At 41.6% G+C, this 25671-nt stretch overlaps 1 protein-coding gene across 2 annotated transcripts in view; it reads left to right on the top strand.

Moving 5' to 3' along the window:
* MET (MET proto-oncogene, receptor tyrosine kinase) overlaps window positions 1-25671 on the top strand; it is a 172632-nt gene that overhangs the window by 125824 nt on the left and 21137 nt on the right. For both annotated transcript variants that reach the window (XM_060244858.1, XM_060244856.1), the window contains 4 exons: window positions 9620-9835; window positions 13060-13206; window positions 19273-19432; window positions 22196-22336. In XM_060244858.1, coding sequence (XP_060100841.1) covers window positions 9620-9835; window positions 13060-13206; window positions 19273-19432; window positions 22196-22336 — 664 coding nt within the window. The remainder of the gene's footprint in view (window positions 1-9619; window positions 9836-13059; window positions 13207-19272; window positions 19433-22195; window positions 22337-25671) is intronic.

Genomic DNA, 25671 nt, shown 5'->3' with positions numbered 1-25671 from the left:
CTGGCTCTAGCCTTCAGGTGACAAAGGAACTGTGCAGAGACTCATGCCCAAGTAAAATCCCTGAACTTGCCATTCTGCATGGTTTCCCCCGACAGGCACACTAGGGTGAGAGTTGTGTCATTGGCTGGCAGGTGAATAGCCCAATGCTGAATCCAGGCTCAGAGCTCCCCATGCAATTGTATTCAATAAAAGCTCTGGCCTATTTCCTTCCAGCAAGGTGTCTGTGCTCTATCATCCTTGCATCTTCGCTCCCTCCCTTGCCCCTACGGCATGCATGTGATGGCACTGGACTCACCCAGGGCTGATTTTGTGGCCCGGGGGCTTGGGAGTAAGAGAGGGGAGGCGGGTCCTTCCCTGGCTTCCCAGCAATGGCTTGTGGGTAGCCGTGGTCAGGCCCTGGCTCTAAATGGGGGCAAGGAGCAACTGGTCAGTTGGGAGGGGTAGGGCCTGTGAACAGAGTTGGAGGCCCAAGGCCTGACTTGCAAACAAAAGCTTATAGAATTAAACTTTGTTAATCTTAAAGGTTCACGGGACTCAAATTTTGCTCTTTCAGCAGCAGGTAAGTGTCAGAAACCAGGGGTGGGTAGTTTAACGGCTGGAACTCCCTACAGAGATTTGGTTCGACGTATGAAAACTTTTAGGTGCCAGATAAAGGAATTTTTACTCTTCCAGTTATTTGTGTTTTTTCCCAGCTATGTTTTTATATCATATTGTTTTAATTTTATAATTTTTTATTGGTTTTAACTACAAAAGAAAGAAGCATAAGCATAGATACAGAAAAAGAGGGGGGGAGGGCATATGCAGAATGGGAAAAACGGAGGCGGGGGGAAGAAAAATACAAATATATCAATTTTAAATCTACTTCCAAATAAAATATCCAATTCATTCTACCTGCAAGTATAGAATTCTCCATATATTTTACCATCTTTATCTTCCATTATAAAACATTTTTTACTAAGGTATTAACAGTTCTTCTTCAACACATATAAGAATAGACAAATCAGAGCAGTCTCAGCACAGAACTAGCTGCTTTGGCTTAACCATGTTAAAAACACAGACTTTGTTAGTTTAACGCTATCCTCATTAACATAGACACAAAAAATTCATATCTTTATCCTTAAGAAGCTTAAAAAAATACAACATAGTATTTTATCTATCTCAATATGAACAGTTTCTCCTGGGAGGCATACTAACAACAAATCTACCAGTTTACATAACATCTGTGCTGTCTGCCTTTTTAACAATTAGTCCGCCTGTTATATCCCTATTGGGCTAGGAAAAACAACATATTATGACCCAAAAATAAAAATCACTTGCCTGTTCTTATTGAGAGTTCCATACCCAACTACCCACCAAGATAAGAACATTTCAGGAAACCCTTCTTACTAAAAAGAAATCTATCTCCTGATTTATAACTACTATGCACCTTCTTTCTCCTTAACATGGTCTATGACCAATATCTTTATCCTTGACAAATTAGAAATAGAGCACAATAGTTTATCTATCTTTTTATAGACAGTTTCTTCAAACAAGCATATTAGAAGATCTACTAATTAGCAAAATAATTACAATATCTACCTTCTTAACAATTATAGATTAACTTGTAGAATTACCCATATCAATAACAAACATAAAAACTAATATCATTATCTATTAAAAACAAGTTCAACAATTTATCAAGAAATTACACTATCTGCCTTCTTAAAAGCTAATCTAAGTTAACTATTTTTACATAAAATTCTTTTCAAAGACTTTTTAGTTCTTTAACTTTTAAATCCGTATTGTTTTAAACAAGACAACTTATTATATCCCAAAAACAAACAAAAAAAGGAAAAAGAAATCTCACTTAACCTTCTAATTTCACATATCAGATTTTCTTACAAAGTCCATGTCCAGCTATCCACTGAGAAAAGTCTAGTTCAGGAGGCTCTTCTTTCTGAAAGATTTCCACATCATGATTTTCTGGTTAAAATGCATCTTCTTACTTCTTAATGCAGTCATCCTTCTCTAAGAGAGTGAGAAAAATTCCACAGCCTTTGTTCCTCTTAACCTAGCTTGAGTCAGTCTCCATTTCCGGTCGTCTTTTTTAACTATGCCATAGGATTCCATTTTGATTTTCTTTTGTTGGTTTCCCAACAGGTCAGTCTCCCATTTCAATTCCACAGACGTCACTGGGTTCTCTTTAGCACTCTGCTCATGTAGATTTGAGATTTCGCTAGCTTTCAGCAAAAAAGCTCCCATTTGCTTCTTAGCCAAGTCTGCCAATAAACCAAGATCTTGCCTCAGAGATTTCAAACTGCTTAAAATATCTTTTTTTATAAAAAAATTTCGCTTAGCAAAGCCATTTTTCTCTGTCAGCAAACTCAGTCCATTAATCCAGATTGAAAAGTAGCTCAGAGTTTCAGAAAGCCCGTCCTTCCCAGTCTCCTCCAACTGGAGTTTTAGATGTTAGCGTATAAATTTCAAATCAGACAACAAGGAGAAATCCCTCTAACAAGTATCTCATTTTGTCCTGACCGTATTGCAGTCAAATAATAGGCTCTTTAACAAATATCCAATTATGATCTGGGTGAATTTAAGTGTCCATATTCCGATTAATTCAAATTGTTTCCAGTACTTAGAGATGTTCTTTAGCTTTCCACAACCTCATTCACAGGGAAATCAGAGATAAAGATTTCTTTCCCTTCCTTTGAACTGCCAGGTCATTAAAATGTAAAAACGACCCATTAGCCCTTGGTAATTGAAAGCCGACTTACTTGCATTGTAGAGTTGTCATGCTTGAGATAGAGGGGTGATAGAGCAAAAGCTTATTGAAGAAAAGAAAAGCAAGCGATCGAGCGTTCATCTCTTGCTGCTGTAATGGCGATCACGATGGGGAGAGCTTCAGGGCACACAGAAGGAACAGGAGTAACTGCCATTGCGCCCCTGTTCTGCTGTAAAAGCCCCATGCCTAAAAGACCCCCCCCCCCCAGGGTCTCTTTGGGGGTGTCACATCCATGGCACCCCTTTCCCTGCTTGATTCAGGAGGGTCGCAAGCAGGAGAGCTCACGAATCCGCCTGATAGCAAAGCGACGTAGCCTGGAAGTCTATATCGTATTGTTTTAGAAGCCTTTCCCTGGTATTACATTTTCCCTGTTTTCTAATCTGGTACTGTTGTATATTATTTTTATTTGCAATTTTGTTAGTTTTGCTGCTCTTTTATTGTTGTTTATTATTTATTCCAAGCTATCTTACAGATATTTAAATATTTTAGAACAAATACTGGATTGGGAGAATAACAGGATTAATATTAAAATAGCCCATCCCAAATATGCACAACTCTGCATGGGAGAAAAATGGTGGGAAGGTGACTAAAAATGCATTTAAGATAAAGTGCATCACGTACGCATAGAAAGAAAACAGCAAAGTTCAGCTGTTATTGTCATCTACTTTCCTACATGTGATCGGGTAATTTTAAAGACCTGATAGAAGTGTATTTAAAACTACTGTATCTTTCACATGTGTGCACCGACAGAAGAGAGAAGCTCAAAAGCGCTTTAAATGTAAATGTGAATTTTTTTTGCATAAAAGTCTTCCAGTTGCTTATGTGTGTCTTCCTAGGCAAGCCATTCTTCCTTTCTGTATTCTGTTTTATTTCCAAATGCCTGATATTGATCTCTCCCCCATCCTGCCATTCAGCACCATAAAGCATTAGCATCTTAGATTCTGTGTCAAAGGCCACTTATCCTCTGGGTTTTCCCAGTGGCCCAGATTCTATAACATGCCAGCCTTTTACCCCCTTGCTTTATCTAGGTCAGCTCTTAGGTGATGCCCTAAAGCACACAGAGCTTCTTCCACATTTATCCTGTTGCTGAACAAGTTAGAGAAAAATCAGGTTAGACCCCTGATGGGTTATGTTTGCATTCATTGCCTCATAGGTCACAATTAGTGTTGAGCAGGCATACATCTGCCTTCTTGTTGTAAATGACATTATTTTATTGAAAAAGATTGTATTCTTCAGAGCTGCTTACATGCTACACAAGATGTCAGCAGTACTTCACTTCTTGGAAACTGTTCCTATTTGCATTGTTAACAAGTGATCGACGGCAGCTGGAAGCTTTCATAATAAATGCCTTTTAAAGCCAAATTTAAAAGCCAGCATCTTAATTTAGCTTGATTGAATTATGTCTCTCCCCTCCTCTTATAGGCTATCTATCTTGTTTTTTATAAAAAGTCTCTCTTTGTTTTCAGTTACTAAAACCAATGTTTGAAGCAAAAATGGCAACTTATGTGACATTACAATAAGGGCACTACAAATGCAATTTCTCTTGACCTTCCCAATCAGTCACATTGCATCACTTCTAAAGGATGTTATTAGATTTTTTATCATTCTCTGAAAGCATCCTTTTCAGAGACTTCCCTGATAAAGTAAAGAGCTATAAACCCTATTCCAATAGATGCCCACAAACTAGGTTATGAATGCCACTATTATTAATTTAAAGGACATTGGTACTCTTCAGTAGATAAGCTGTGCAATGGATTTACACGAATCACATAAGTATAATGATTTCTTGAGATTTTTTTTTATATACCAAAAGTGCACATGGGTGTATGTGTATAACCTCTTACAATATAGATTCCTCTAGAACAGGGGTGGGGAACATCAGGCCCGAGGGCTGTTTATGGCCCTTGAGATCACTTGGTCTGGCCCTCGGGGATTGCTGGGCTGAGTCGAGCCGAGCTATGTGGTAGCCTCCCTGGGGCCTGGCTGGCTGGCGAGGATCATGTGGCCCAGCTGCATTGTGCAGCAGCCTCCCCAGGGCCCGGGTGGCTGACAGGGATCATGGGGCCCAACCACGCTATGGCCTTCCTGGGGCCTGGCTGGCTTGCTGGCCAGGATCACTGCAGGGCTTGGAAAAGTCACTGTCACAGTTCAGGTAAGTTCCCCCCTTCATTTTTTAATTTCCCTTTCTATCCCCCCCCCATTTCTTTGTTTCCTTTAATTCCCCCTTTCCCCCTTTCTTTATTTCTCTTTCTTCCTCCCTTTCTTTATTTTCCTTTATCCCCCTATATTTTTATTTCTTCATTTCCCTTTATTCTCCTTTCTTCCCCCCATTTCTTTATTTTCCTTTCTTTCTCTTCTCCCCATTTCTTTATTTTCCTTTATTACTCTTTCTTTCTTCCTTCCTTCCATTTCATTTTCCTTTCTTCCACCCATTTTTCTTTCCCTCCCTCTCTTCCTCTCTGGAGCCTGAGTGGTGGGCATTGTGAAGGACTGCTGCTGGGATATATGGGTGCCTTTAAAGGTCTGCTGAGAGCAGCTGCACTTTCCACAAGAAGGGAGGGAGGGAGAGGTGGGAGCCAGCTACCACCAGTTCAGTTTGCACATATTATCCCAGATGGTGTGGCCTAATATGCTAATGAGTGTGCGACCTAATATTCTAATGTTAGGGGATGTGAACTAATATGCCTGAACGTAGGCATTTGCCTAGGGTGGTGGGCTGAGGTGTGTGTCTGTGTGTGTGCTGAATTAGGCTCTCCCCACATGACTTCAAATAGAAAAACAATTATTTGCATTAATTTTGCCGGCCTGAATCATTCTCCCTCAGCGGAGCTCTGTTTTTTAAGTTAATAATTTTGTATGGCCTGCAAATGATGTTATAAATATCCAAATGGCCCTTGGCAGAAAAAAGGTTCCCCACTCCTGCTCTAGAAAGGCATTTAAAGGGAGATATTAGTGAATAATGAAATAATTGCTTGAGTGCTGCAGCAAATGTGGCAACACTTACAAGCATCAGTCAAAGGCTCAACATATGGTATACATGGTTCTCCTCTCCTCTGTTTTATCCTCACAACAACCCTGTAAGGTTAGACAGAGAGCGTGTGATGGGAAGAGATTCACCCAGTGAGCATCAGGGCTGAATAGAGATTTGAGTTGGACAGAGCAGTCCTGTGAATAGTTACTCAACTTTGGATCAGATTGCATATAATTTTCTAAGTCCTACTCTAATGCTGTAACTGCTACATTGCACTAGCTCTCTCTAGTTTAGCCTGTGTCTTACATATTTCTGTTATACGTAGGATGCAAAACATTCATAAATTCTTTGCTTGTCTGGCTTTCTCTGGACTTCTGTCTGGAATATATGGTCCAAAGAAAATGCTTGTTGCATAGTCTGTAACAAACTATGGAGTATACTTTGACAGTAGTGTAGTTTCCTGTTTAATTTGTTTAGTGTATGGTGTTCTGAATGGCAATCACTCACAACAGTTCAATTAAAAATGGGCCCAACAGAGGTTCCAGTATTTCCTTCTGTACCAACAGGTTGTTTAGTGGCATGTAAAACAGGCTTGGTCTTCCAATGCAGGGGAATGAGGTGGTCAGTTGGAGCTCTACAAGGTTAATCTGTGACTGGTGGATCATGTTTTGTTGCTTTCCTGAGCTAAGCTACCAGTGTTATCCCTGATGTGCTTAGCTCTGTATTCCGGGAAGGCTTGTTAACATAGGTAAGCATCCAGCTGTTGTATTCCCTTCCTTTATTCTGAAATGACACAATCCATTTTATCGCTTCAGCACCACCTCATCTTTTTCCGTATGTAGATGTGACCCCATCCCAGCATTTTCTGAATATCACTGAGGCGTGAGACCATTTTGGAGGTTCTTGAGAGGAGAGATAATTGTTTCCTCCTGTTCTGACAATTATCCCGTAGATGTCTTTTGTCACACACCTTTTCTACCCACAAGTCTTGCTTTTGAATTTGGGACCCGGCTGGTGTGGGTTTTTTTATTATTATTATTTAACATGATGGCAAGAGCAAATGGCCCTTATAGTTGTGAAAAATAAGCGTAATTAGTTACCAACTTGCGTCATTTCTGTAGGACAGCATATAGTTGTAGACTGCCTAATATGGTGTATTTATGGTTCTCCTGTGCCTTCCAGTAATTTATACACAAGAGAGTTTACTTTCTCACCCTCCTTTGAATGTATGATACAGTAACTCTGCAATAATTTATTTAGGACAATGAAAGAAAAATTCCTTCCTGCTGCCAGTTTTGAGTTTGAGGTGCCCATAGTGTTCTTGGCAGCAACTAGGAATGTTTCCTCCATTGTATTATCTAAATTACACTGCTGGCTTATTTCCCTGTTTGCTCCGGTCTGAATAGAAACCCACAGTCCTCGGTCCTGTACTGTTCCCTCAATGCTGTTCTGTCAGATAAAAAGAAAAGTGGAGCAGAACTTCCCAGAGGCATGCGCACTAATAATCTCAAATTAATTTGTGAGATGTACAAATGAAGTTAAATAAAGGTGGAGGTCAGGTCCTTTACTGAAAATTGTGGTTCTGTCACATATGCATGTTAGAAATGTCTATCTTGGTGACAAAAGGGGAAGCAGTGCTGCAAAATCTATATATTCTGTGTTTCATATGCATTTTTTGCCTTTCTTGCAAACTTGGTTATAGGCTCTCTTGTCTGCTAGGTGAATGGGAAAGTTTTTTAAAAGCAAAATAAAACCACATCCATTTGCAATGTATAATTTTATATAAACTGGGAATAAACTCTTAACTGTTCTCTGTCCCACCCAGTTCTGTAACATGCACCACCAGTGTTTGGCCTGCAGGGAGGGGAGTGAGATCTAGTTACCAGCATGACTCGGTAACTAACAGCCGTTTAAAGATTGTCACATAAATCATTCATTAAGTTAACCCCCTCTTTAAGAATGAGACATCAGAGAAAGAAGTGTAACTAGACTGATTTTATAGAATCTGCATGAAATCTCTTCTAACAGATTTTTAAACTTAAAAAGGGTTCCTAGTTTGCAAGCAGAGCAGCTGAGCAAGTTCTTACAGGTGCAGAAACTCTAATGAGTTAATGTCTTTCTTGTGTGTGCGACCTGTTCCATTTACTTCCTTGGGACCCTTGCATTTCCGTGTACAATCTTTTTCATGCTCAGAACTGTTTATTCTATTGGAAGCAAAGAAGGGAAGTCTTCAATACAGATGCTCAAATAGAATTGGACATGTATACAAGACTTTGGGTTTAAGGTCAAGTTTTTAGTTATGTCATTAGTGAAACAACCTCTAGTACAGAGGTCCCCAACCACCAGGCCGGGGACTGGTACCAGGCCATGGCCTGTTTGAAATGGAGTGTGCAGCCTCTTCTCCCTGCCCCCCACGATGCCTCCTCCACCTGTTTTCACCATTTTATGGCCAGAGAAGGCCAACCCCCCCCCTGCTGATCAGCTGATCAACCGGGAAAACTGCAGCAGCAGCAGTGAGGGATGCTGTCCTTGCCTCTTCCCCAAGTGGGAAGTGCCTCCTTCCCTCTTCCCCAAGTGGAAAGGAGGCAAGGGCAGCGTCACTCGCCACCAATGCAGCCGTTTTCCTTTCTGATCAGCTGATTGGCAGGGGGAGTTGGCCTGGGAGGAGCTTCACGGCCCCTTCCCCGGCCTTAAAATGGTGAAAATGGGGGGGGGGGGAGGAGGCGAAGCTGCACGGGGGGGGGGGCGAAGGAGGGAGGAGGGAAATGGGGCGGGGGGCGGGGAGGCAGAATTGGGTGCCCCTACCCTGTTGGCCTTGGGGCCGTGGTCAGCGGGCCAGCTCTGGGGCTGGTCCCTGGGGCAAAAAGGTTGGAGACCACTGCTCTAGTAGAACCAGTGTGAGAATCGTCCTGTGTTTCAGCATGCTCTGCATGCGCAAAGACTTGTGAGGGTATTGTACACTCTAATCTTATCAGGAAAAAGTTTAAAAGACACCATTAATTGTTAACTGTTCTACTACACACTTCCGTGCACACCATGACTGCATTTGGATATCAGAGTCAAATGGAATGTGAGCATGAATACTACCAGCTGCTCTGCTAATGTGCCTTGTTCCTTTCAGTTCTTTCGTCTTTTATACAGAGCTTGATTGATTTGGGAAGTCTTGAAACAGGCTCCAGTTTGCTGTTATGGCTTAATGTGGGCACTTGGATAAATAAAACCGTCCTCCTCCCCGATTCTGGAATTCAGTTGCAGGGTAACCTGCTCACTCAAATATTGTTGCAAACTTGAGCTTGATTAATTTGTGCTGCGTGAGTGGAGGGACAAAAGAGAATGGTGGAACTTTTTTCCTGATCTGTCAGGGACAAATCTCTGTTTGTTCATGATGTCTGAATACAGACCAGGAATGCCTTTAAACTAACTTGAAGAAAGTGGCTGAATGTCACACTGGTACTGTATAAGAAAGAGAACAGCATATTCCCATGGAATTCACTGTTGAATTTTTAATATGCATATGAATTTCTGTGATTGATATTTTGTGTTGCTGATGTCATGTTACAGACATCAAATAGAAACTAAAATGTTCCTTTTAAAGCCATTGAAGTCCAAAAGCAAACTTTCACATTAAATGTTTAATTACCTTCTTGCTTAATGTAACCCTTATCTTAATTAAACTGCCCTAACTAATGACATCTAGGTTATTACCAGTGCATTCCTGTGCAGAGTTACTCCAGCCACTGATTTTAAAAGAGTAACTGGAAACTGGAGTTACTCTGGATGGGATTGCAGTGTAGATCAGATAGACAACAATTAGTAATGAAAGACATGAGTATAAAATACCAGAAGTGCATTTTCTTATTTTGCGTTTTCTTTTCACATTACAGGCATGTAGCCATCGCTCCAATTCTGAGATAATTTGCTGCACAACTCCTTCACTAAAACCCTATAATCTGACACTGCCTTTTGCAACAAAAGTGTTTTTCATTTTTGATGGTGTCAACTCATCACGTTTTAATTTTGATTATGTGAATGACCCCAGCTTTACATTTTCTGAAATACCAGTGGTGATTTCTAAAGGAAACCATAATATAGTAATTAAGGTAAGCGGTGTTATGGTAAATATATATTTCCCTCTCTTCAGAATGTGAACTGTATCAGGAATAAAGGGGTATTAAGAATTAATAGGGATTGGTGTTCAGTAGGGATCTATCTTTCCTTTGTGGAGTTCAGGGTGGTATGCATTTTCTATTTTATTCTTACAACCACCGTGTCCAATGAGTTATTTAATGCTGATCCTGTGAACTTAGGCACATCATGAGAAGGAGGGAAGCGAGAGGGACTTGTGATTTTCCTGCATTGTGCAGGGGGTTGGACTAGATGACCCTGGATGTCCCGTCCAACTGTGGTTCCATAACTTAGAAAGTGTGACTTCGGAGATAAATATGCAGGGCTTTTTTTGTAGCAGGAACTCCTTTGAATATTAGGCCGCACACCCCTGATGTACCCAATCCTCCAAGAGCTTACAGTGCTCTTAATAAAGAGCCTGCTGTAAGCTCCAGAAGAATTGGCTACATCAGGGGGGTGAAGCATAATATGCAAAGGAGTTCCTGCTTCAAAAAAAGCCCTGTGAATATGAATCCATCTCTCCTCAGGCCTCATCTGGTACCTCTGTTCCAGCATAACTGTGGCAGCATATGAACACCTGAAAATAACTTTTGTGATAGGATCTCAGTCAATGTCCTACTGCATAAATTAAGTGAGAGGGCCACACAAACTATAACTTTGCTTTTGAGAACTTGTGTTAACTTCAGTCAAAAGATCACTGTGGCCCCGATTTTGAGGATTGTGCTTTCAGTCCTGCCAAACACACAAAACAGAGAGAGAAGTTTACGTGCCTTGTGATTGTATTTTTGTCATCCGATAATTAAGCAAGCACAGCATGAAATTAAATGGCCACTTGGTTCAGTGAACAAGCAGTTCTTACAAAACCAAAATTCTTTTATCTGTTTCCTTAATTAGTTTCAGGAGAGTGAAGAGCCTTTATCACTTGGTTTTTCAATAAAACTAAGCTAATGTGGTACATTTTTTTCCCAGCAAATAGCTGTTTGCAGAGTAATTTTTATCTCACTCTGAGAAACGGACTAGTTCCTCTCCCCCACAAATCCCCCAATTTTCTCTGCCACCTTAGACAAGATCTTGTCTCTCAGGATAAGCCATCAAAGATTCTTTTTTCAATGACAGAAAGCAAAGAGTCAGTTTTAGTCTCAGTCTCAAAATCCCTCATGACAAAACTCTGCCCTTGCCAAAATTTGTGATTTACCTTAAATCCATTCATAGTAGATCAAAGCTATTGTAATGGATTTCTACTGACTTGTGTTGCTGCTTCTGCTGTTCTGACAAGCGTCATACTTTTGCCAGCAAAGAGGTTATGAAGTATAAGAAATTGTTGTCTAGCTGTCTAGGCCAGCCAAAAATAGGATGCCAAAAGTCAGCATCTTTGCTGGAAAAGGTAATGTTGATTTTGTAATCACTCTCTGGAGGCTGAAAGCTAAAAATGCTCTATCTTAAAATTTAAAATTTGTCTTATGTCCTCTTTCCACACTGCAGATGGAACTAGTTTGTATATCTTAGGGCTCAGCTCAAGTAACTGTCTCAAACTCTGTCTGTGGGACACTAGTTATTCATCTTCTGTCCACTGTCCCTATTCACACTGTTGCTTATTTTGTCCTGTAGAGAAATTTTGAGCTTAAGATAGCATCTAGTAGAGCTTAGAGCCAATGCAGTCTATAGGTATTGTGCCAGTCCAAATGTCTCCATTAGCTGCTAATATAAAAAGGATAGAGAGCTATTTGGAAATGCGAACAACTCTGAGAATTTACTTAAATAAACTGTTATTTCCATGGGTCTGTGGGGCAGGGTTCAATGGTTGCCATATTTGAAAAACACTCTATAAAACTTTTGATTTGGGATGGTTGTGGTCAGAGTATGACTGTGGTCTGATGATCTGGCCACACCTCTATTTTATCCAGTGTTGTTCCAGAGAGGTTTGTCCAAACTTGCCACCCTTAACACGTCTCACCATCAACTCACTCCATGGTTGACCATTCAGATTGTTGATTTGCAGTAACCATGGAATTGGTGGTCCAGTGGCATCCTTTTTCTGTTTGTCCTTTTTGATAGTTCTGCAATCCCTCTGCCAAGTACCACAGCCCTTCTCAGCCTCCTTTGCGTTGACTCTTTCTTGGTATACATGGAGGGGTGGAGATTTACATGAGAATAGCCCCGTTGACTTCAGTACATTTACTCTTGGGTCACTCATGGGATGCTCTCAAACAGCATCTCTTTTTCTGCTAACACAGTTTGTATGGGGAAAGGTGGGATTTGGAGTAGGGCTGCTTGCCAGTATAGGAGCCCAACTAGAGACTATTTCTATGACTTTCCAATCCCAAGAAACAGGAGGGGTTTGGAGAGGGGGCATTGTTGCTCAAAAACGACTCTCCTGAGTGCTGCTGATACAGTGCTGGGTGCAGAAACACACAAGCAGTGATTAATGACCCAGTCATGACAATATGCTTATGTGCACATTGCTACCTGATCAAAAAGGGGGTGGGGCGGAAACATATGTGAAGGTTCACACTTCCCAACTGGTTTTAGTTCACAACAGTGAACTGGGTTTAGTTCACAACAGGGGAGTTCAGGCATACAAAAATGCAGAGTGAAAGTGTTGACATCCATAATGGCCAGACTTTCCCTGATGTCAAATAACTCCAGTTTGAAGGTGGGTCGGAACTGGGTGCCAGCGACTAAGGAATGGGAGGCAGATGTCACTGTCTGATCATGCACTTTAAATCTGCAAGGGAACAGTAACGACATCAGATCAAAGTGCTCACCTGACCACAGCCATTTGGTGCAGCATAAGATCAGTATTTAAATCTGAAATACAACTCAGCTTAAGAGTGCTACTATTTTAGTACCTTGAAGATGATAACAGTATCAAGATGACAAGATGATAAAGAGTTGTCCAAGCTATGTGAAGATGCCTTAGTGCCCCAAGCAAGCTCAAACCACCATTGTGTTGCTTTTGGCTAATTTTTAAATAAATAAACCATACATGTATGTATACATTTGCCATGAATCCCTGTGAGATGCAAAGCAGAGGACTAAATCTTCAACTTCCGATTAAATTGTTCAGCTCCCTCTGCAAGCTCCCATTCACCTGTGGTTGTTTCTTAGTGAAGAAAAGATAAACCTAATTTGTTCAGACTTTCATGGTTTTGGTCATGTTTGTTTTTATAATTATTTCTCTTTTATTTTTTTTACTTAGGGAAATAATATTGACTCAGAAGCTGTTAAAGGTGAACTCCTAAGGGTTGGAAACAAGAGTTGTGAAAATATCACCTTGAAGTCGCAGTCTGTTTCTTGCGCTGTTCCCATAGAACTGCTGAAATCCAAAAGTCAACTCAATATAGAGGTAGGATATACCTCAGCATATACTAGAGCAGGGTTTCCCAAACTTTTCCCCTCCATGGCCTGGTTATTTTTACACTTCTCCTTCATGGCCCACTAAAATTTGAGGGTGGAGCCAGGAGACTTTGAGGGTGGCGCCAGGACACAGGAAATGATGTACAAACAAGCCTAAAACTCCTGCAATATTTTGTTTAGGAAAGATAGCAGAATAGTGGGATTTTACAATGCAATTTTAAAAATAAAACATTAAGAAAAAACACAAGGACCACACAGCAGAAAACTAAACGGTTGAAAAGGGCGCATGGCTCTTTCCTCTCTGGTACTTCCTGGATGGGAAGTGCCGATGAGGGAGGAGCCACATGCCCTTTTCAGCCACGGTCTGTTTGAGCTACCACTGGCTTGACCCAGCGTGGAATGAGCTCCACGCCAATTTCCTAGCGATCGGGCCGAAGGGCGGGGCGGGGGGCTTTACACAAGATGAAACTGACCTGCCTGTGGTGGGGAAGGGAGGGAGAAGGAGGTGCAGAGGAGTGCAACGCCGCAGGCGGGGGACGCGCAATGAAGGGAAAGGCGGGGGCGGCGAGGGGAGGCTCCGCAGTCCAGCGTTGAGGGCTCCGTGGCCCAGTGCCGGGTCGCGACCCTGCTATTGGGAAACACCATACAAGAGGATATCACATTTTTGTCATACATTATAGAACACTGAAAAAAGGTATCTACATTTATATTATTTTTCCTATATAATAAAAGGTGCTTAAATTACAGTTTGCCAGCATTGCCACCCACCTTAGTTTTGAATCATTTAATTCAACAGTTGCTAATACAATAAGCAAGTTGTTATCAGTTCCCACACCTGAAACTTGGCTCCATATAGGTAATCATTATTTTTCCCAATAAGGGTCCATTTCAGTGCCTAAATTTTATGTATAGGATAGTGTGATGTGAAGAACAATGAAACCTTGACTAGGAAATACAAATCTCCCCCGCCCCCTTAAAATTCCAAATACAGTGCTACACCCTGTCTCCTGAGGTAGCATCAGTATGCAACCCCCTTCTCATAGTAGTACAAAATGGACCCCGAAATAGAGCTCTTGAAGGTCAGGGGCCCCCAAGCACAGCATTGAAGAGGAAGTTGGTGGTCTGCTGCAGGAGCAAAGAAATTGGCAGAAATCACACCCCCCACCCCAAATCTTTCACCTGTGGAAAATGTCTAAACCACAATCTATACTCTTGAACATGTAGCCATAAAGAATCTGCATAGAGTTGAGCCTGGGCTGCTTCTTTTCCAGGTCCTACATTTGTTCATTTAGATCTTCTGAGTTGACTTAGCCTTTGGAAAACTAACATCAGGTTCTTTTGATTAGAGTACGTTGCTGCAAAATTCCCATGTTGCCTACACAGTTGTCAAGAGTATATTCTTTCATTTCTGATGTCGTAGAAATGCCAACGTTGGGAAAAATTGTAACCCCCCTGAATTTTTAGGTGATACTCTTTTTAAAAGTCACTAGCAATGTTGTCTTGCTTTGTAATGTGAATATTTGCTGAGTCAGTCTTGCTGCCTTACAGTTAATGATGTGGGTGCAGACTACAGGTGTGCAAAAACAATCCATGAGTTTTTGGGGCTCTGAGGAAGGCTGATATTTGAGAGAGAGCCACCAATTTTGCAGAATAGCTCCTGGTGCCTCTCCTCAACCCCCCCCCCCAAAGTTTTAAAAATACTGGACCGGGGGGGTCCAATTATATGGGCCCCCAAAGATGGAGCCCCCATCCTCCATTGTTTCCAGTAGAGTAAAAAGCATGCGGTCCCTTTAAATGCCTGAGTTTACTTTCTGAGTTGTGCCGCCATGGTGCAACTCAGCTTCTCCAAGCTGTGCCTGAATAAAGGCCAAAAAAAATGACTTTTATTCTAAACTCCCTTTTCGGGAATCTGGGGGGTCGCTTTTATTCAAGAATTTGGCTTTTATTTGGGAATTTGTTTTTTATTTGAGTCTCCCTATTTGGGAATTAGAGAATCTGATTCATCTTAATAAATACCAGAATAATACTGATAAGGCATTATTTGGCTTGGTATATGCCAAATGCACACCCTAGTACAGACTCTCAGTACATTTATTTTATTTTCTTTAAACGACAACTCTCAGTACATTTCTTAGCCCTGTAGTTATCCTTAATCATTTGATTTGATTACTACTTCCTAATTGTTCTTATTAACGGGATGGATTGGGAGGCTTATACAGTTATCCCTTCATTCTGACAGAAATGCATTGAAAAGGTTTCCTTTAAGCACTTCAATCACAGTCTAATTCATTTGTTCAGGAAGTTTTGCTATTTTCTCTAGGGGAGGGGTGGTGGCTCAGTGGTAGAGCATCTGCTTGGTAAGCAGAAGGTCCCAGGTTCAATTCCCGGCATCTCCAACTAAAAAGGGTCCAGGCAAATAGGTGTGAAAAACCTCAGCTTGAGACCCTGGAGAGCCGCTGCCAGTCTGAGTAGACAATACTGACTTTGATGGACCAAGGGTCTGATTCAGTATAAGGCAGCTTCATATGTTCATATGTTCTACAGCTTTTTGAAGGAATTTCTGCAGTCTCTACACATAAACTGAAAAATTCTATCCAGGATTTTGCCTCATATTACAAAATCAACCATAAATGTTTTTCAGCCTCCTCTATAACACCAAATGAGTTCTACAAACTATTCAGGCACTGTTGAACACTAACTACAGGGACACAGGGTATGAAGCACTTGTAATGTGCATAGGGTATGCAGTACTTCTGATATGCAGACCTCAAAGGCTTTCCACAGATTTTTCCCCCCACTCATTCAGTATTTCTGTGACATGCTCAAACCAAGTACCAAAACATTCTTCACCCAGTCATGTCACTATATTTCCACTGAAAAGGGTGTATTTGCAGTATTAACTTTACTGTGAATGGGGTAGATCTACCAAGACCCTGATGGCAGAAGCTGCTGTGCCTCAGGTCCTGTTGCATATTATAGAGTTTTTTTACAGAGCTACCCTTTATTACTTCTTGTAAGTACTTTTGGTAAGTTTACCAGGCTGCATTTTTTTTAAAAAAAATCCTGCAATGTTGTAACCCCCCCCCCCCCCGGCAACACTCCCACAAGTGGTAGGGGAGGGACGGTGGCTCAGTGGTAGAGCATCTGCTTGGTAAGCAGACGGTCCCAGGTTCAATCCCCGGCATCTCCAACTAAAAGGGTCCAGGCAAATAGGTGTGAAAACCTCAGCTTGAGAGCCTGGAGAGCCGCTGCCAGTCTGAGTAGACAATGCTGACTTTGATGGACCAAAGAGGTGCTGATTCAGTATAAGGCAGCCTCATATGTTCATATGTTCAACCCTTGAGTGGAGGTACAGAACCTTTTAAGGAACCACTGCCCACATTTCAAAGAACCATGAAAGATTAATGACATCTAACAAACCAGAAAGAACAAGTCTACTTTGCCATGATTTCTTTAAAAAAAAAAGCTCTCATGTTTTGTCATGGAAATCTGATTCCATTTTATTTTCATTCATTTAAAAAAATACACTGTGTATGAGATGAACTCTCATCAAGGTAACTCAGAGGTCATTAGATGATACGAATGCAACAAAACTACAAGTGAGCAAAGTTCAGTTGTATACATTCAGTAGGATAAGTGTTTAAGTGAAAGTTCTTCCTTCGCTTCCACATTTCAGGATTTTAAAAAGAAGCAGAAAAAGCTAATATATAAAACATATAGAACATGTCATTATTGCAATGCTTACTAGTGGTTGTATTCAGACTAAATTTTGCATTGGTGGAGTGGAACTCTCCTGGTTCCCTTTGCTCCAAAGTAGAAGATCCTGGGAAATGAATAGGATCACAACAGGAAGGAGTAATTGGAGGAAACTACCAACAACCCAGTCTATTCGTAAAATATATATGTACATACTTACCATTAAATACATGTCATCTCTTACTTATCAACATAAGGGAAAATGTTGCATTACATTATTCTAAATTAATAAACCAGTTACCTTTTTCTCCCAACCACCCTCTTCACAAATAAAGTAAAGGTACCACAGGAGAGATTCCTCAGTAATATGGTAATTTATAAATGCTTGGTTTATATCTTAAGTCTTGGAATAGATAAAAAGAACGGAATGTGAAGGAGGAAGAAAATTTGCTCTGGTTACTGTAATCCACAAAAAAAAACCCTGCAGTCAGCAGATAGAACAATGAGTTCTTCTCTGGTCTTCTTGTAGAAAGGCAACAATGTTATCATCAAGAAAAGAACTCATTGACTCTCTGAGAAAGTATTTTCTTTTAAGCCAAAAGAAGCTTCACCACCTCCCTTCAGCCACCATTATTGTTATTTTTGACTGTCATTTTGCAGCTGTCACCACATACCTGAACATTTCTAACTTGCAGCCATTCCCAAATGAGAAAATTCAAAGCTTGTGGTGCCTTACATGCTTGCCATATATATGTGTGTGTGTGTGTGAGTATTTTAAAAAGAAACAGAAAAACTAATATATAAAATATATAAAACATGACACTATTGCAATGCTTACTAATGGTTGTATTCCGACTAAATTTTGCATTGGTGGAGTGGAACCTTTATATGTGTGTGTGTCTATGGCCACCTTGCTGACTACTCACCTACTGCCCCATTACCCGAGCTGTGTGTTGCTCAATCTCCATGGAGAGCAACCTCACCCCCCAGCCCCAGGACATCTGCAAAAAGGCTACTTTGCCTAGGTAGAGGTTGCATGGATGGGGGGAGAGATGAAAAGTTGAAATCAGAAAACAGCCGCCTTGAGGTACATACTCTATGGTATACCATAACACAACCAGGCCAGGCCAAATATAAAACAGCTCATGCCACAAACACATGCTGATGCTAAATGCCACAAGGCAGAATATGACAGGAAAAGTTGGTAACTATATACTGCAGCCAAAAGGCATGCTGAGCTTCCACATCTGCATGGTTGTTGTCATGCTGCGATGCCACAGCAAATTGAGCTTGAGAGCTCAAGTTGGGGTAGTCGCCCAGAGCCTGTTTCTAGAGCCCATTCTCACAACGGGCCTTATTCCTAGTTTTGAAATAACATATATAGCGTTATAACACATATATAGGCTTATTCATTAGCCTACTGAAAGTATGAGCTTAGTATTTGGACTGGGGCCTTGGATACCTTAGGAGCTTGTATTTATCATATATATAAACTTGATCCATTTCAGGCGTTTTGTCTTTTTGATCATCATCAGTAGCATGCCTCATGGTGCATATAATAACTTACACCAGAGACTGATATCTGACTTCTCCTTGGAGAGTGCAATATTTTTATAACATTAAAAAGTTAACATTGAAGCTGACATAATTGGCTGGTGTGATATTGTGTGGTAGACTCAGAAAATTATTTAAAACATCTTTTACAGCTGTAACGTTAATCTCTAATGTGCCAGTTCACGTTTAATTATTACAGACAAAAAAGAACTCAGCATGATTGATGGAGTCTTCTTCACACCTCAAAGCAGCAAACTTCCTTAGCACTTACTAAACTAGAGAGCAATCCTAGACAAGTCTAATCAGAATCTTACTCAAACAGTTTCACCCAGGAAAGCGTTCTTAGGGTTGTACTCTAGGTTTCTACATGTATGTCAATCACAGGCTTCTGCAAAATCTTCCATCACTTTCAATCTCTTTCCAGTTCCAGCAAAAGCATGTTGCTCTTAAACTGTAGAAACTTAACTACATGTCCATCTTTAGTGGATGAGATCAGCTAATCTGAGGCACTGTCACAAGTTTCAGGGCTTAGGATCAAGGCTAAAGGCCAAAACTGTCTTTAGAGTAGTCAGGAGGCATTTATTTGTTTTTTTGAGGTATATGATAATACAGCAAATGTTGTGCAAGCGGGGGTGGGGGGGGAATTCTGCCAGTGGAAACAAGGCATTAGAGGAAAGGACAAGAGATAGTAAGGGAAAGGAGCTGTGTATGTAAACTGTGTGCATATACAATTACTAGGATCTTGCAGGGAAACTAACTTTTTAAAAACAGAGATCCTGAGCTTTCTGTTTTTATTTCTTTTCAGTGGAAGAGAGAAGTTTCATCAGCACTTATTGGGAAAGTAATGGTTCTGCCAGATCAGAATTTTAAAGGGCTCATTGCTGGAGTTGTGTCATTATCCATTTTTCTTTTCGTCTTGTTTTTTGGGCTTTTCCTGTGGAGAAGAAAGAGAAAGCAAATCAAAGGTAGGTTATTATTACCATTACTACTACTGCAACTGCAACTGCTACTACACCACTTTCAATCTGTATATCATTTTACTGATAAGCAAAAAGACCCAAGAACTTGCAGAGGACAGAAGCGTCGAGGTGAGCCAGGGAAGAATGCAAAATCCAATGGCACTTGCATTGAGTTCATTGTAGTTGGAGATAAAGAACTGGGGAGTTTGGCAAAGACTTCTTGCAGAAAGTGGAAGGAGAGGGAGCTAGCACCATATAGGAATTCTGGGAATGCATTCCAGCCGTTTTGCTTGACTCCCTATCAATGTTCCCTCTAAGGTGTGTGGAGTCTTGTGAGCAAAAATTCTACTTTGTGAGCGATTGGCATTAAAGTTGTGAGCTGCTGCATAAATAAGTTTGCTCTGGGGCCATTTCTCCTGAGCTAAGACAAAAGTGTGTGAGCTTGAAGACTAAAAAACTGAGCTAGCTCACACTAACTCAGCTCAGAGGGAACACTGCTCCCTACAACTGACCAGCATAGTTATTATGTAGCTTGGCTATCTCTTCTCAGCCGAGCAAAATTAACTTTTTACCTGCTAGTAAAGCTTGCCTGCCTTACAGTCTATAATCTTAGTGTAATAAGGTTCCACATACTGTCCTTGTTGACAAGTTGGTAAAATGTGGTTTAGATCCTAGTACTGTTAGGTGGATCCATAACTAGTTGACAGATCACACCCAAAGAGTGCTTGTAAATGGTTCCTCATCGTCTTAGTGAGGAGTGACAAGTGGAGTGCCATAGGGATCTGTCTGAGACCTGTTTAATTTAATATATTTGTAAATGTTTTTGACGAAGGAATAGAGGGAATGCTTATTAAATTTGCAGATGATACTAAATTGGGAGGCGGTCACAAATACAGTAGAAGACAGAGTCAGGATACAGGATGATCCTGACAAGCTGGAAAACTGGGCTAAAACAAACAAAAACAATGTAAAGTTCTGCATTTAGGCAGGAAAAATCAAACGCATGATTATAGGATGGGGGAGACTTGTCTTGGCGGTAGTATGTGTGAAAAGGATCTAGGGGTCTTAGTGGACCTTACATTGAACATGAGTCAGCAGTTTGATGCAGTTGCTAAAAAGGCAAATTCAGTTTTGGGCTGTATCAACAGAAGTATAGTGTCCAGATCAAGTGAAATGATTATATCATTTTACTATGCTCTGGTTAGATCTCACCTAAAGTATTGTGTTCAGGTTGGAGCACCACAATTTAAGAAGGATATAGACAAGCTGGAACATGTCATGAGGAGGGCAACGAAGATGGTGAGGGGTCTGGAGACCAAGTCCTATGAGGAAAGCTGGGTATGTTTAGCCTGGGGAGGAAATATGATAACCATCTTCAGGTACTTGAAGGGCTGTCATATAGAGGATGGTGTGGAGTTGTTTTCTGTGGGCCCAAAAGGTAGGACCAGAACCAGTGGGTTGAAATTAAATCATAAGAATTTCCAACTAAACATTAGGAAGACCTTCCTGCCCGAGTGGTTCCTCAGTGGAACAGGATTCCTTAAGAGGTAATGGGCTCTCTTTCTTTGGAGGTTTTTAAACAGAGGCTAGATTGCTATCTGACAGCAGTTCTGATTCTGTGAAGTTATGTAGATCAGGAGTCCTTAACTCCTGGGCTGCGAACTGGTACCAGGCCACAGTCTGCCCAGCCTTGGCGCCCCCCCCTGCAGCCCCGTGGAGCCTTGCTGCCCCCACCCACAGCGCCTCCTCCTCCTCCCCAAGGCACCTCTTCTTCCCTCCATTTTTACAATATTAAGGCTGGGGAAGGGGCCGTGAAGCACCTTCTGGGCTCTGTGAAGGCCGACACCCCCACTCTGTAAAGGCCAACACCCCCCAATCATCTGATTGGCGGGGAAACCATGTGAAACTGTGGCGCCAGTGGCTGCTGAAAAAGCCGCACTGCCCTTGTCTCCTTCCCACTTCCTTCCCCTGGCCAGGAAGGAAGTGGGAAGGAAGCAAGGGCAGCGTGGCTTTTTCAGCAGCCACTGACCGCTGCTGCCACGGTTTCGCCTTTACAGAGCCCCAGCCTTAATATTGTAAAAACGGAGGGGGGAGGCACGGGGGCGGGGCAGTGAGGCTTTGCGGCACCGGGGGGGGGTCAGTGCTCCCACCCTGCCAGCCGGCCCTGGGCCCAAAAAGGTTGGGGACCACTGATGTAGATCATGAGGGGGGACAGGAAGGGTTGCATCAGTGCTTAGTTCTTGTGGCCCCTTAAATGCCACGGAAAATGCTGTTCATCACTTTGGGGTCAAGCAGCAATTTGTCTCTAGGCCAGTTTTGCCATGGATCTTGGAGAGTTATGTGGGCTTTTTGCCATCTTCTGGGCTTGGAGCAGAGGTCACTGGCTGTAGGGGGGAGGTACTATGAATTTCTTGCATTGTGCAAGGTGTTGGACTAGATGACCCTGGAGGCCCTTCCAACTCTGTGATTCTATATTCAGATCAGAGAGAGCTCCTAGCAGCAAACTCATTTTTAATGGCAAAGCAGATTATGCTGCTGTTCGGTTATATACAGGAAGAAAAATATTTTGCTGTGTCATTTTTACTGAACATTAGCAGCCTGCCCCAATGTAACACTCCCCCCATAATTATGATTTTTAAAGCTACTCAACTTTGCACAGATTCATTGTAATAAAGTTACTGTTGTCCTGATGCTTAGGGCGAGGCTTTTAGGTGACTTGAGGTAAGTCTTGAATTCAGTACTTGATGCATTTTTTTCTTCCATGTGAAGACTTAGGCAGAGAGATTGTGCGCTACGATGGAAGAGTGCACACTCCTCACTTGGACAGGCTTGTCAGCGCAAGGAGTGTGAGTCCCACGACGGAAATGGTGTCGAGTGAATCTGTGGATTACAGATCCACTTTTCTAGAAGGTATTGTTTTCCTCATCAATGAGGGTTTCTGTAGTTTAATTTGCCCTTTTCTCACCTGTCGTCATATGTCTGTGCACTGTGATATATATGTGATTGCAACCTTGTCAATGGATTTTGTACATTTTGCTGAGTCTTAGAAACTTTAATTTTTTAGATGTTGCACTTTTGATTCATTTACAGTGTGCCTCAGACTGGCATTTTGTTATCCAGCTGTAACAAATAGGACCACTCCCTATCTTCCATATTTATGATCATCACTGCTCTTCTTCAGCCTCTGTAGCAAGGTTCTGGTGATCCTGAGGATGAGGATGGATCATGGCTCAGTTGGAGGAGTGCGCTCCTTATACTGAAGATCCCAGGATTCCTCTCCAGTTAAAGTTTCTCAGATTGCAGGTCTTTGCTTAGATTCTTGGAAACCAGCTTCCACCCCACACTCTGTCATGTATGACATGGCTGTCAAAATAGTTTGACAGTTCTAACACAGAAAAAAAATGTTTCTGGACTAAGTTAAGACTCTCCTGGAGATTTAACAAACTGTGTTCCTTCCACAATTCCCCGTAACTGTGCACTGCTGCAGTATTAACTAATGTTGGCATCCTTCCTAGAGTTATGTCAGCACTAGTCTACACCCTGTTTAAATAATGATCATAGAATTTGATATGGAGACAAAAACTTTTGGTTATTGATCATTGAGGATTGTCCCATACAGTACTCCTGCTCACTCATGTACTGTAGATAACTACAACAAAAGTAGCCCTTTTCTGCGGATAGCTGTGAGCAAAGTTGCCACATCTATGGCAGTGTAGAGGAAGTTGCAAAAACCGTTGCAACAGATCTGTAATAATCACAAAGAGAGAGACAGAAAGTTTTTTTGTGGTGCCGTGGTGTCTAAACAAGAGCTGTAACATTTAATTAGTCGCATTAGGGGGTTGTTTGTTTTGATTTCTTTAATAGAATAAAGTTCAGGAAATCATCTAACAAGGTGTGCAACAGAGCAGCATCTGGTGGACTCAACATGTAGATGGCCAAAGGGTGGTGAGGGTGTTATTGCAGGGGTGTCAAACATGTGGGCCGGGGGCCAAGTCTGTCCCCCGAAGGGCTCCTATCAGGCCCCTGAGCAACTGGCTGTCATCTGCTTCCTTCTCCCTCTCTCTTGCTTCCTTCTGCATCACAGCTTGCTTTGCAAGCCATACAATAGCACAGGTACCAGTGTATTAAGCACAATATATCCTTCAAAACCTCACCGGTTGAATTATCACTCTCTCACAAAAAGTGTGTAAACATACAGTGCACAGTTTAAAATAAGTCCATACAGCAAACTAATACAACGAACACCCACACGATGCTCCCCCAGACTGTTTTCTAAAGTCACGTCTCAGAGGCACTGCCTTCAGCCGCTTCTTGCAGTTCAGAATCTGGGTGGAGACAAGGGCATCGTTCTGCACAATTTTTCACAAAGAGTTCAAAAGACCGTATTTCCTGGATTTCCTACCGTTTCGTTGGTTTCACCTTTCATCAGTCTTCTCTCAATGCTGTTTTAACTGGAACCACAGTACAAAGAATTCAATCATGGATCAATGCATACATGCTCAAGTCTCTACTACCAGCACTGCAGAGGGAGGGGGAGCTTGCTTTGCCAGGCACAGCACAGCTACTGAGCCAAGCCTCTTTTCCTTCTATTGGCTGAGGCTCCTCCCCCTCCTGGACCCCCGGGGAAGGAAGGAAAGAACCAGAGCTTCCTTTGCCCAGCTCTCTGGGTTCCATGGGAAAAATACAAAGAAAGCACCTTTAATCTCTGTGTTTGAATGTGTCCTTTATAAAGTTTATGTCTGCTACCTAATCATAAATAGGTACACATATGGCCCAGCCCAACCTGACGTGGCCTGGCCCAACAAGGTCGCATTCATGTCTTATTCGGCCCTCATAACAAATGAGTTTGACACCCCTGTGTTATTGTATACAAACTGAACGTAGTGTTTAAAATAAATCATTGTAAGGGATTATTTCATTTGGAAAGCTGCTACCTTTCAAATCCACTAAATATAACTGGTATTGAAATAAGTAAGGCAGTTTAAAAAATCTTAATTGAAGTTAATTCTTGGTTAAAAGGAAAACAGTTAAGTCAAACTTTTAGCAAGTAGAAAAGGCTAAAGCATAATTAACCTGTGGGCCAGTGTTCCTGGTTATGAGCACAACTCAACATGAGGTAGTGCTTGAACTCAGATTCTTGCCTTCCTGTATCATAGGAAGTGTTGCTTGATGAGATGACCCAATAAATACTGGCCCAGATTCCAGAAAGAAGCCCTGAGAATATTTAGCATGGCTTAGAATGTGTCTAAATATCAAATTAGTGCCCCAGTGGATTGCTAGAGCACTGAAGATACAGGTCAGTTCACAGAATGAATAAGAGCTCATCCATTTATTCTGGCCACCCACAGTCTGATGTAATCTTCTGGCAGCCCCAGAGTGAGACAGCTACATATCCATGTCTGAATAACTTTGTAAAAATTCTTCTAAATGCTCCATAATTTGTTCAGTCCAGGAGGCAGTCATGGGAAATTTGGCACTCATTTTGTCATGATCGTATCACACTTCATACAAATTGGTAAAACCAGGAGAATTGAGCACTCGCCTCATGCAGATATTGTCCTTCTGCAAATGGGCACGTACTTGGATTATTTGATATGTTACAAACCATGGTCCCTTGTTTTCACTCCAAAATCACTGGCTTGCATCCAAAGCCTTGTTTCTACTTGCACAGCACCCTTTATCGTTGCTCCTCTGGTGCTAGGCACTCCTGCACACACAAGACCACTGTGTTTCGATGACATTAGTGCCACAGAAACAAGCTCTGCAGTGGAGGGCTGCTTCCAAAGAACAAAGGGGGTGGAATGTTAGAATCAGATCCCCCACAAAAGTTGAAAAAAATTCTAAGCTTAACAGTTACATGAGTTGCAGTTAATTTGCAGCTTCTAAAAACCTTGCTTGTCTGGTGGAATTCCCATCTAGAGTATAGAATTCCCATCTAGAGTAAGGTGGTTATGTAGATGCGGGTTAAAGTATGTTGTGAACTGGTAACACAGAAGTCTGATTCTTTGAAATCCCAGTGTTATACAGTGGATATAATCAAGTAAAGTAAATTTTATTTCTTGTATCCCGCCCTCCCCCGCCAAGGCGGGCTCAGGGCGGCTCAAAGACATGGGACAACCATGGTTTGCATAAAATACAATCAAGACAAAACAAGTTAAAATACAATTAGGTTACATAGGTTAGTTAATATAGATAAATAGCCATTATAAGTTAAAATTGAGTTAAGGTGCTACAGTTCACAATCG

The sequence above is a fragment of the Heteronotia binoei genome, chromosome 8 (assembly GCF_032191835.1).
Source record: "Heteronotia binoei isolate CCM8104 ecotype False Entrance Well chromosome 8, APGP_CSIRO_Hbin_v1, whole genome shotgun sequence".
In the NCBI taxonomy this organism is placed as follows: domain Eukaryota; kingdom Metazoa; phylum Chordata; class Lepidosauria; order Squamata; family Gekkonidae; genus Heteronotia; species Heteronotia binoei.
The sequence above is the reverse complement of the archived record's forward strand: the minus strand, read 5'-3'. Positions and strand labels throughout refer to the sequence as shown.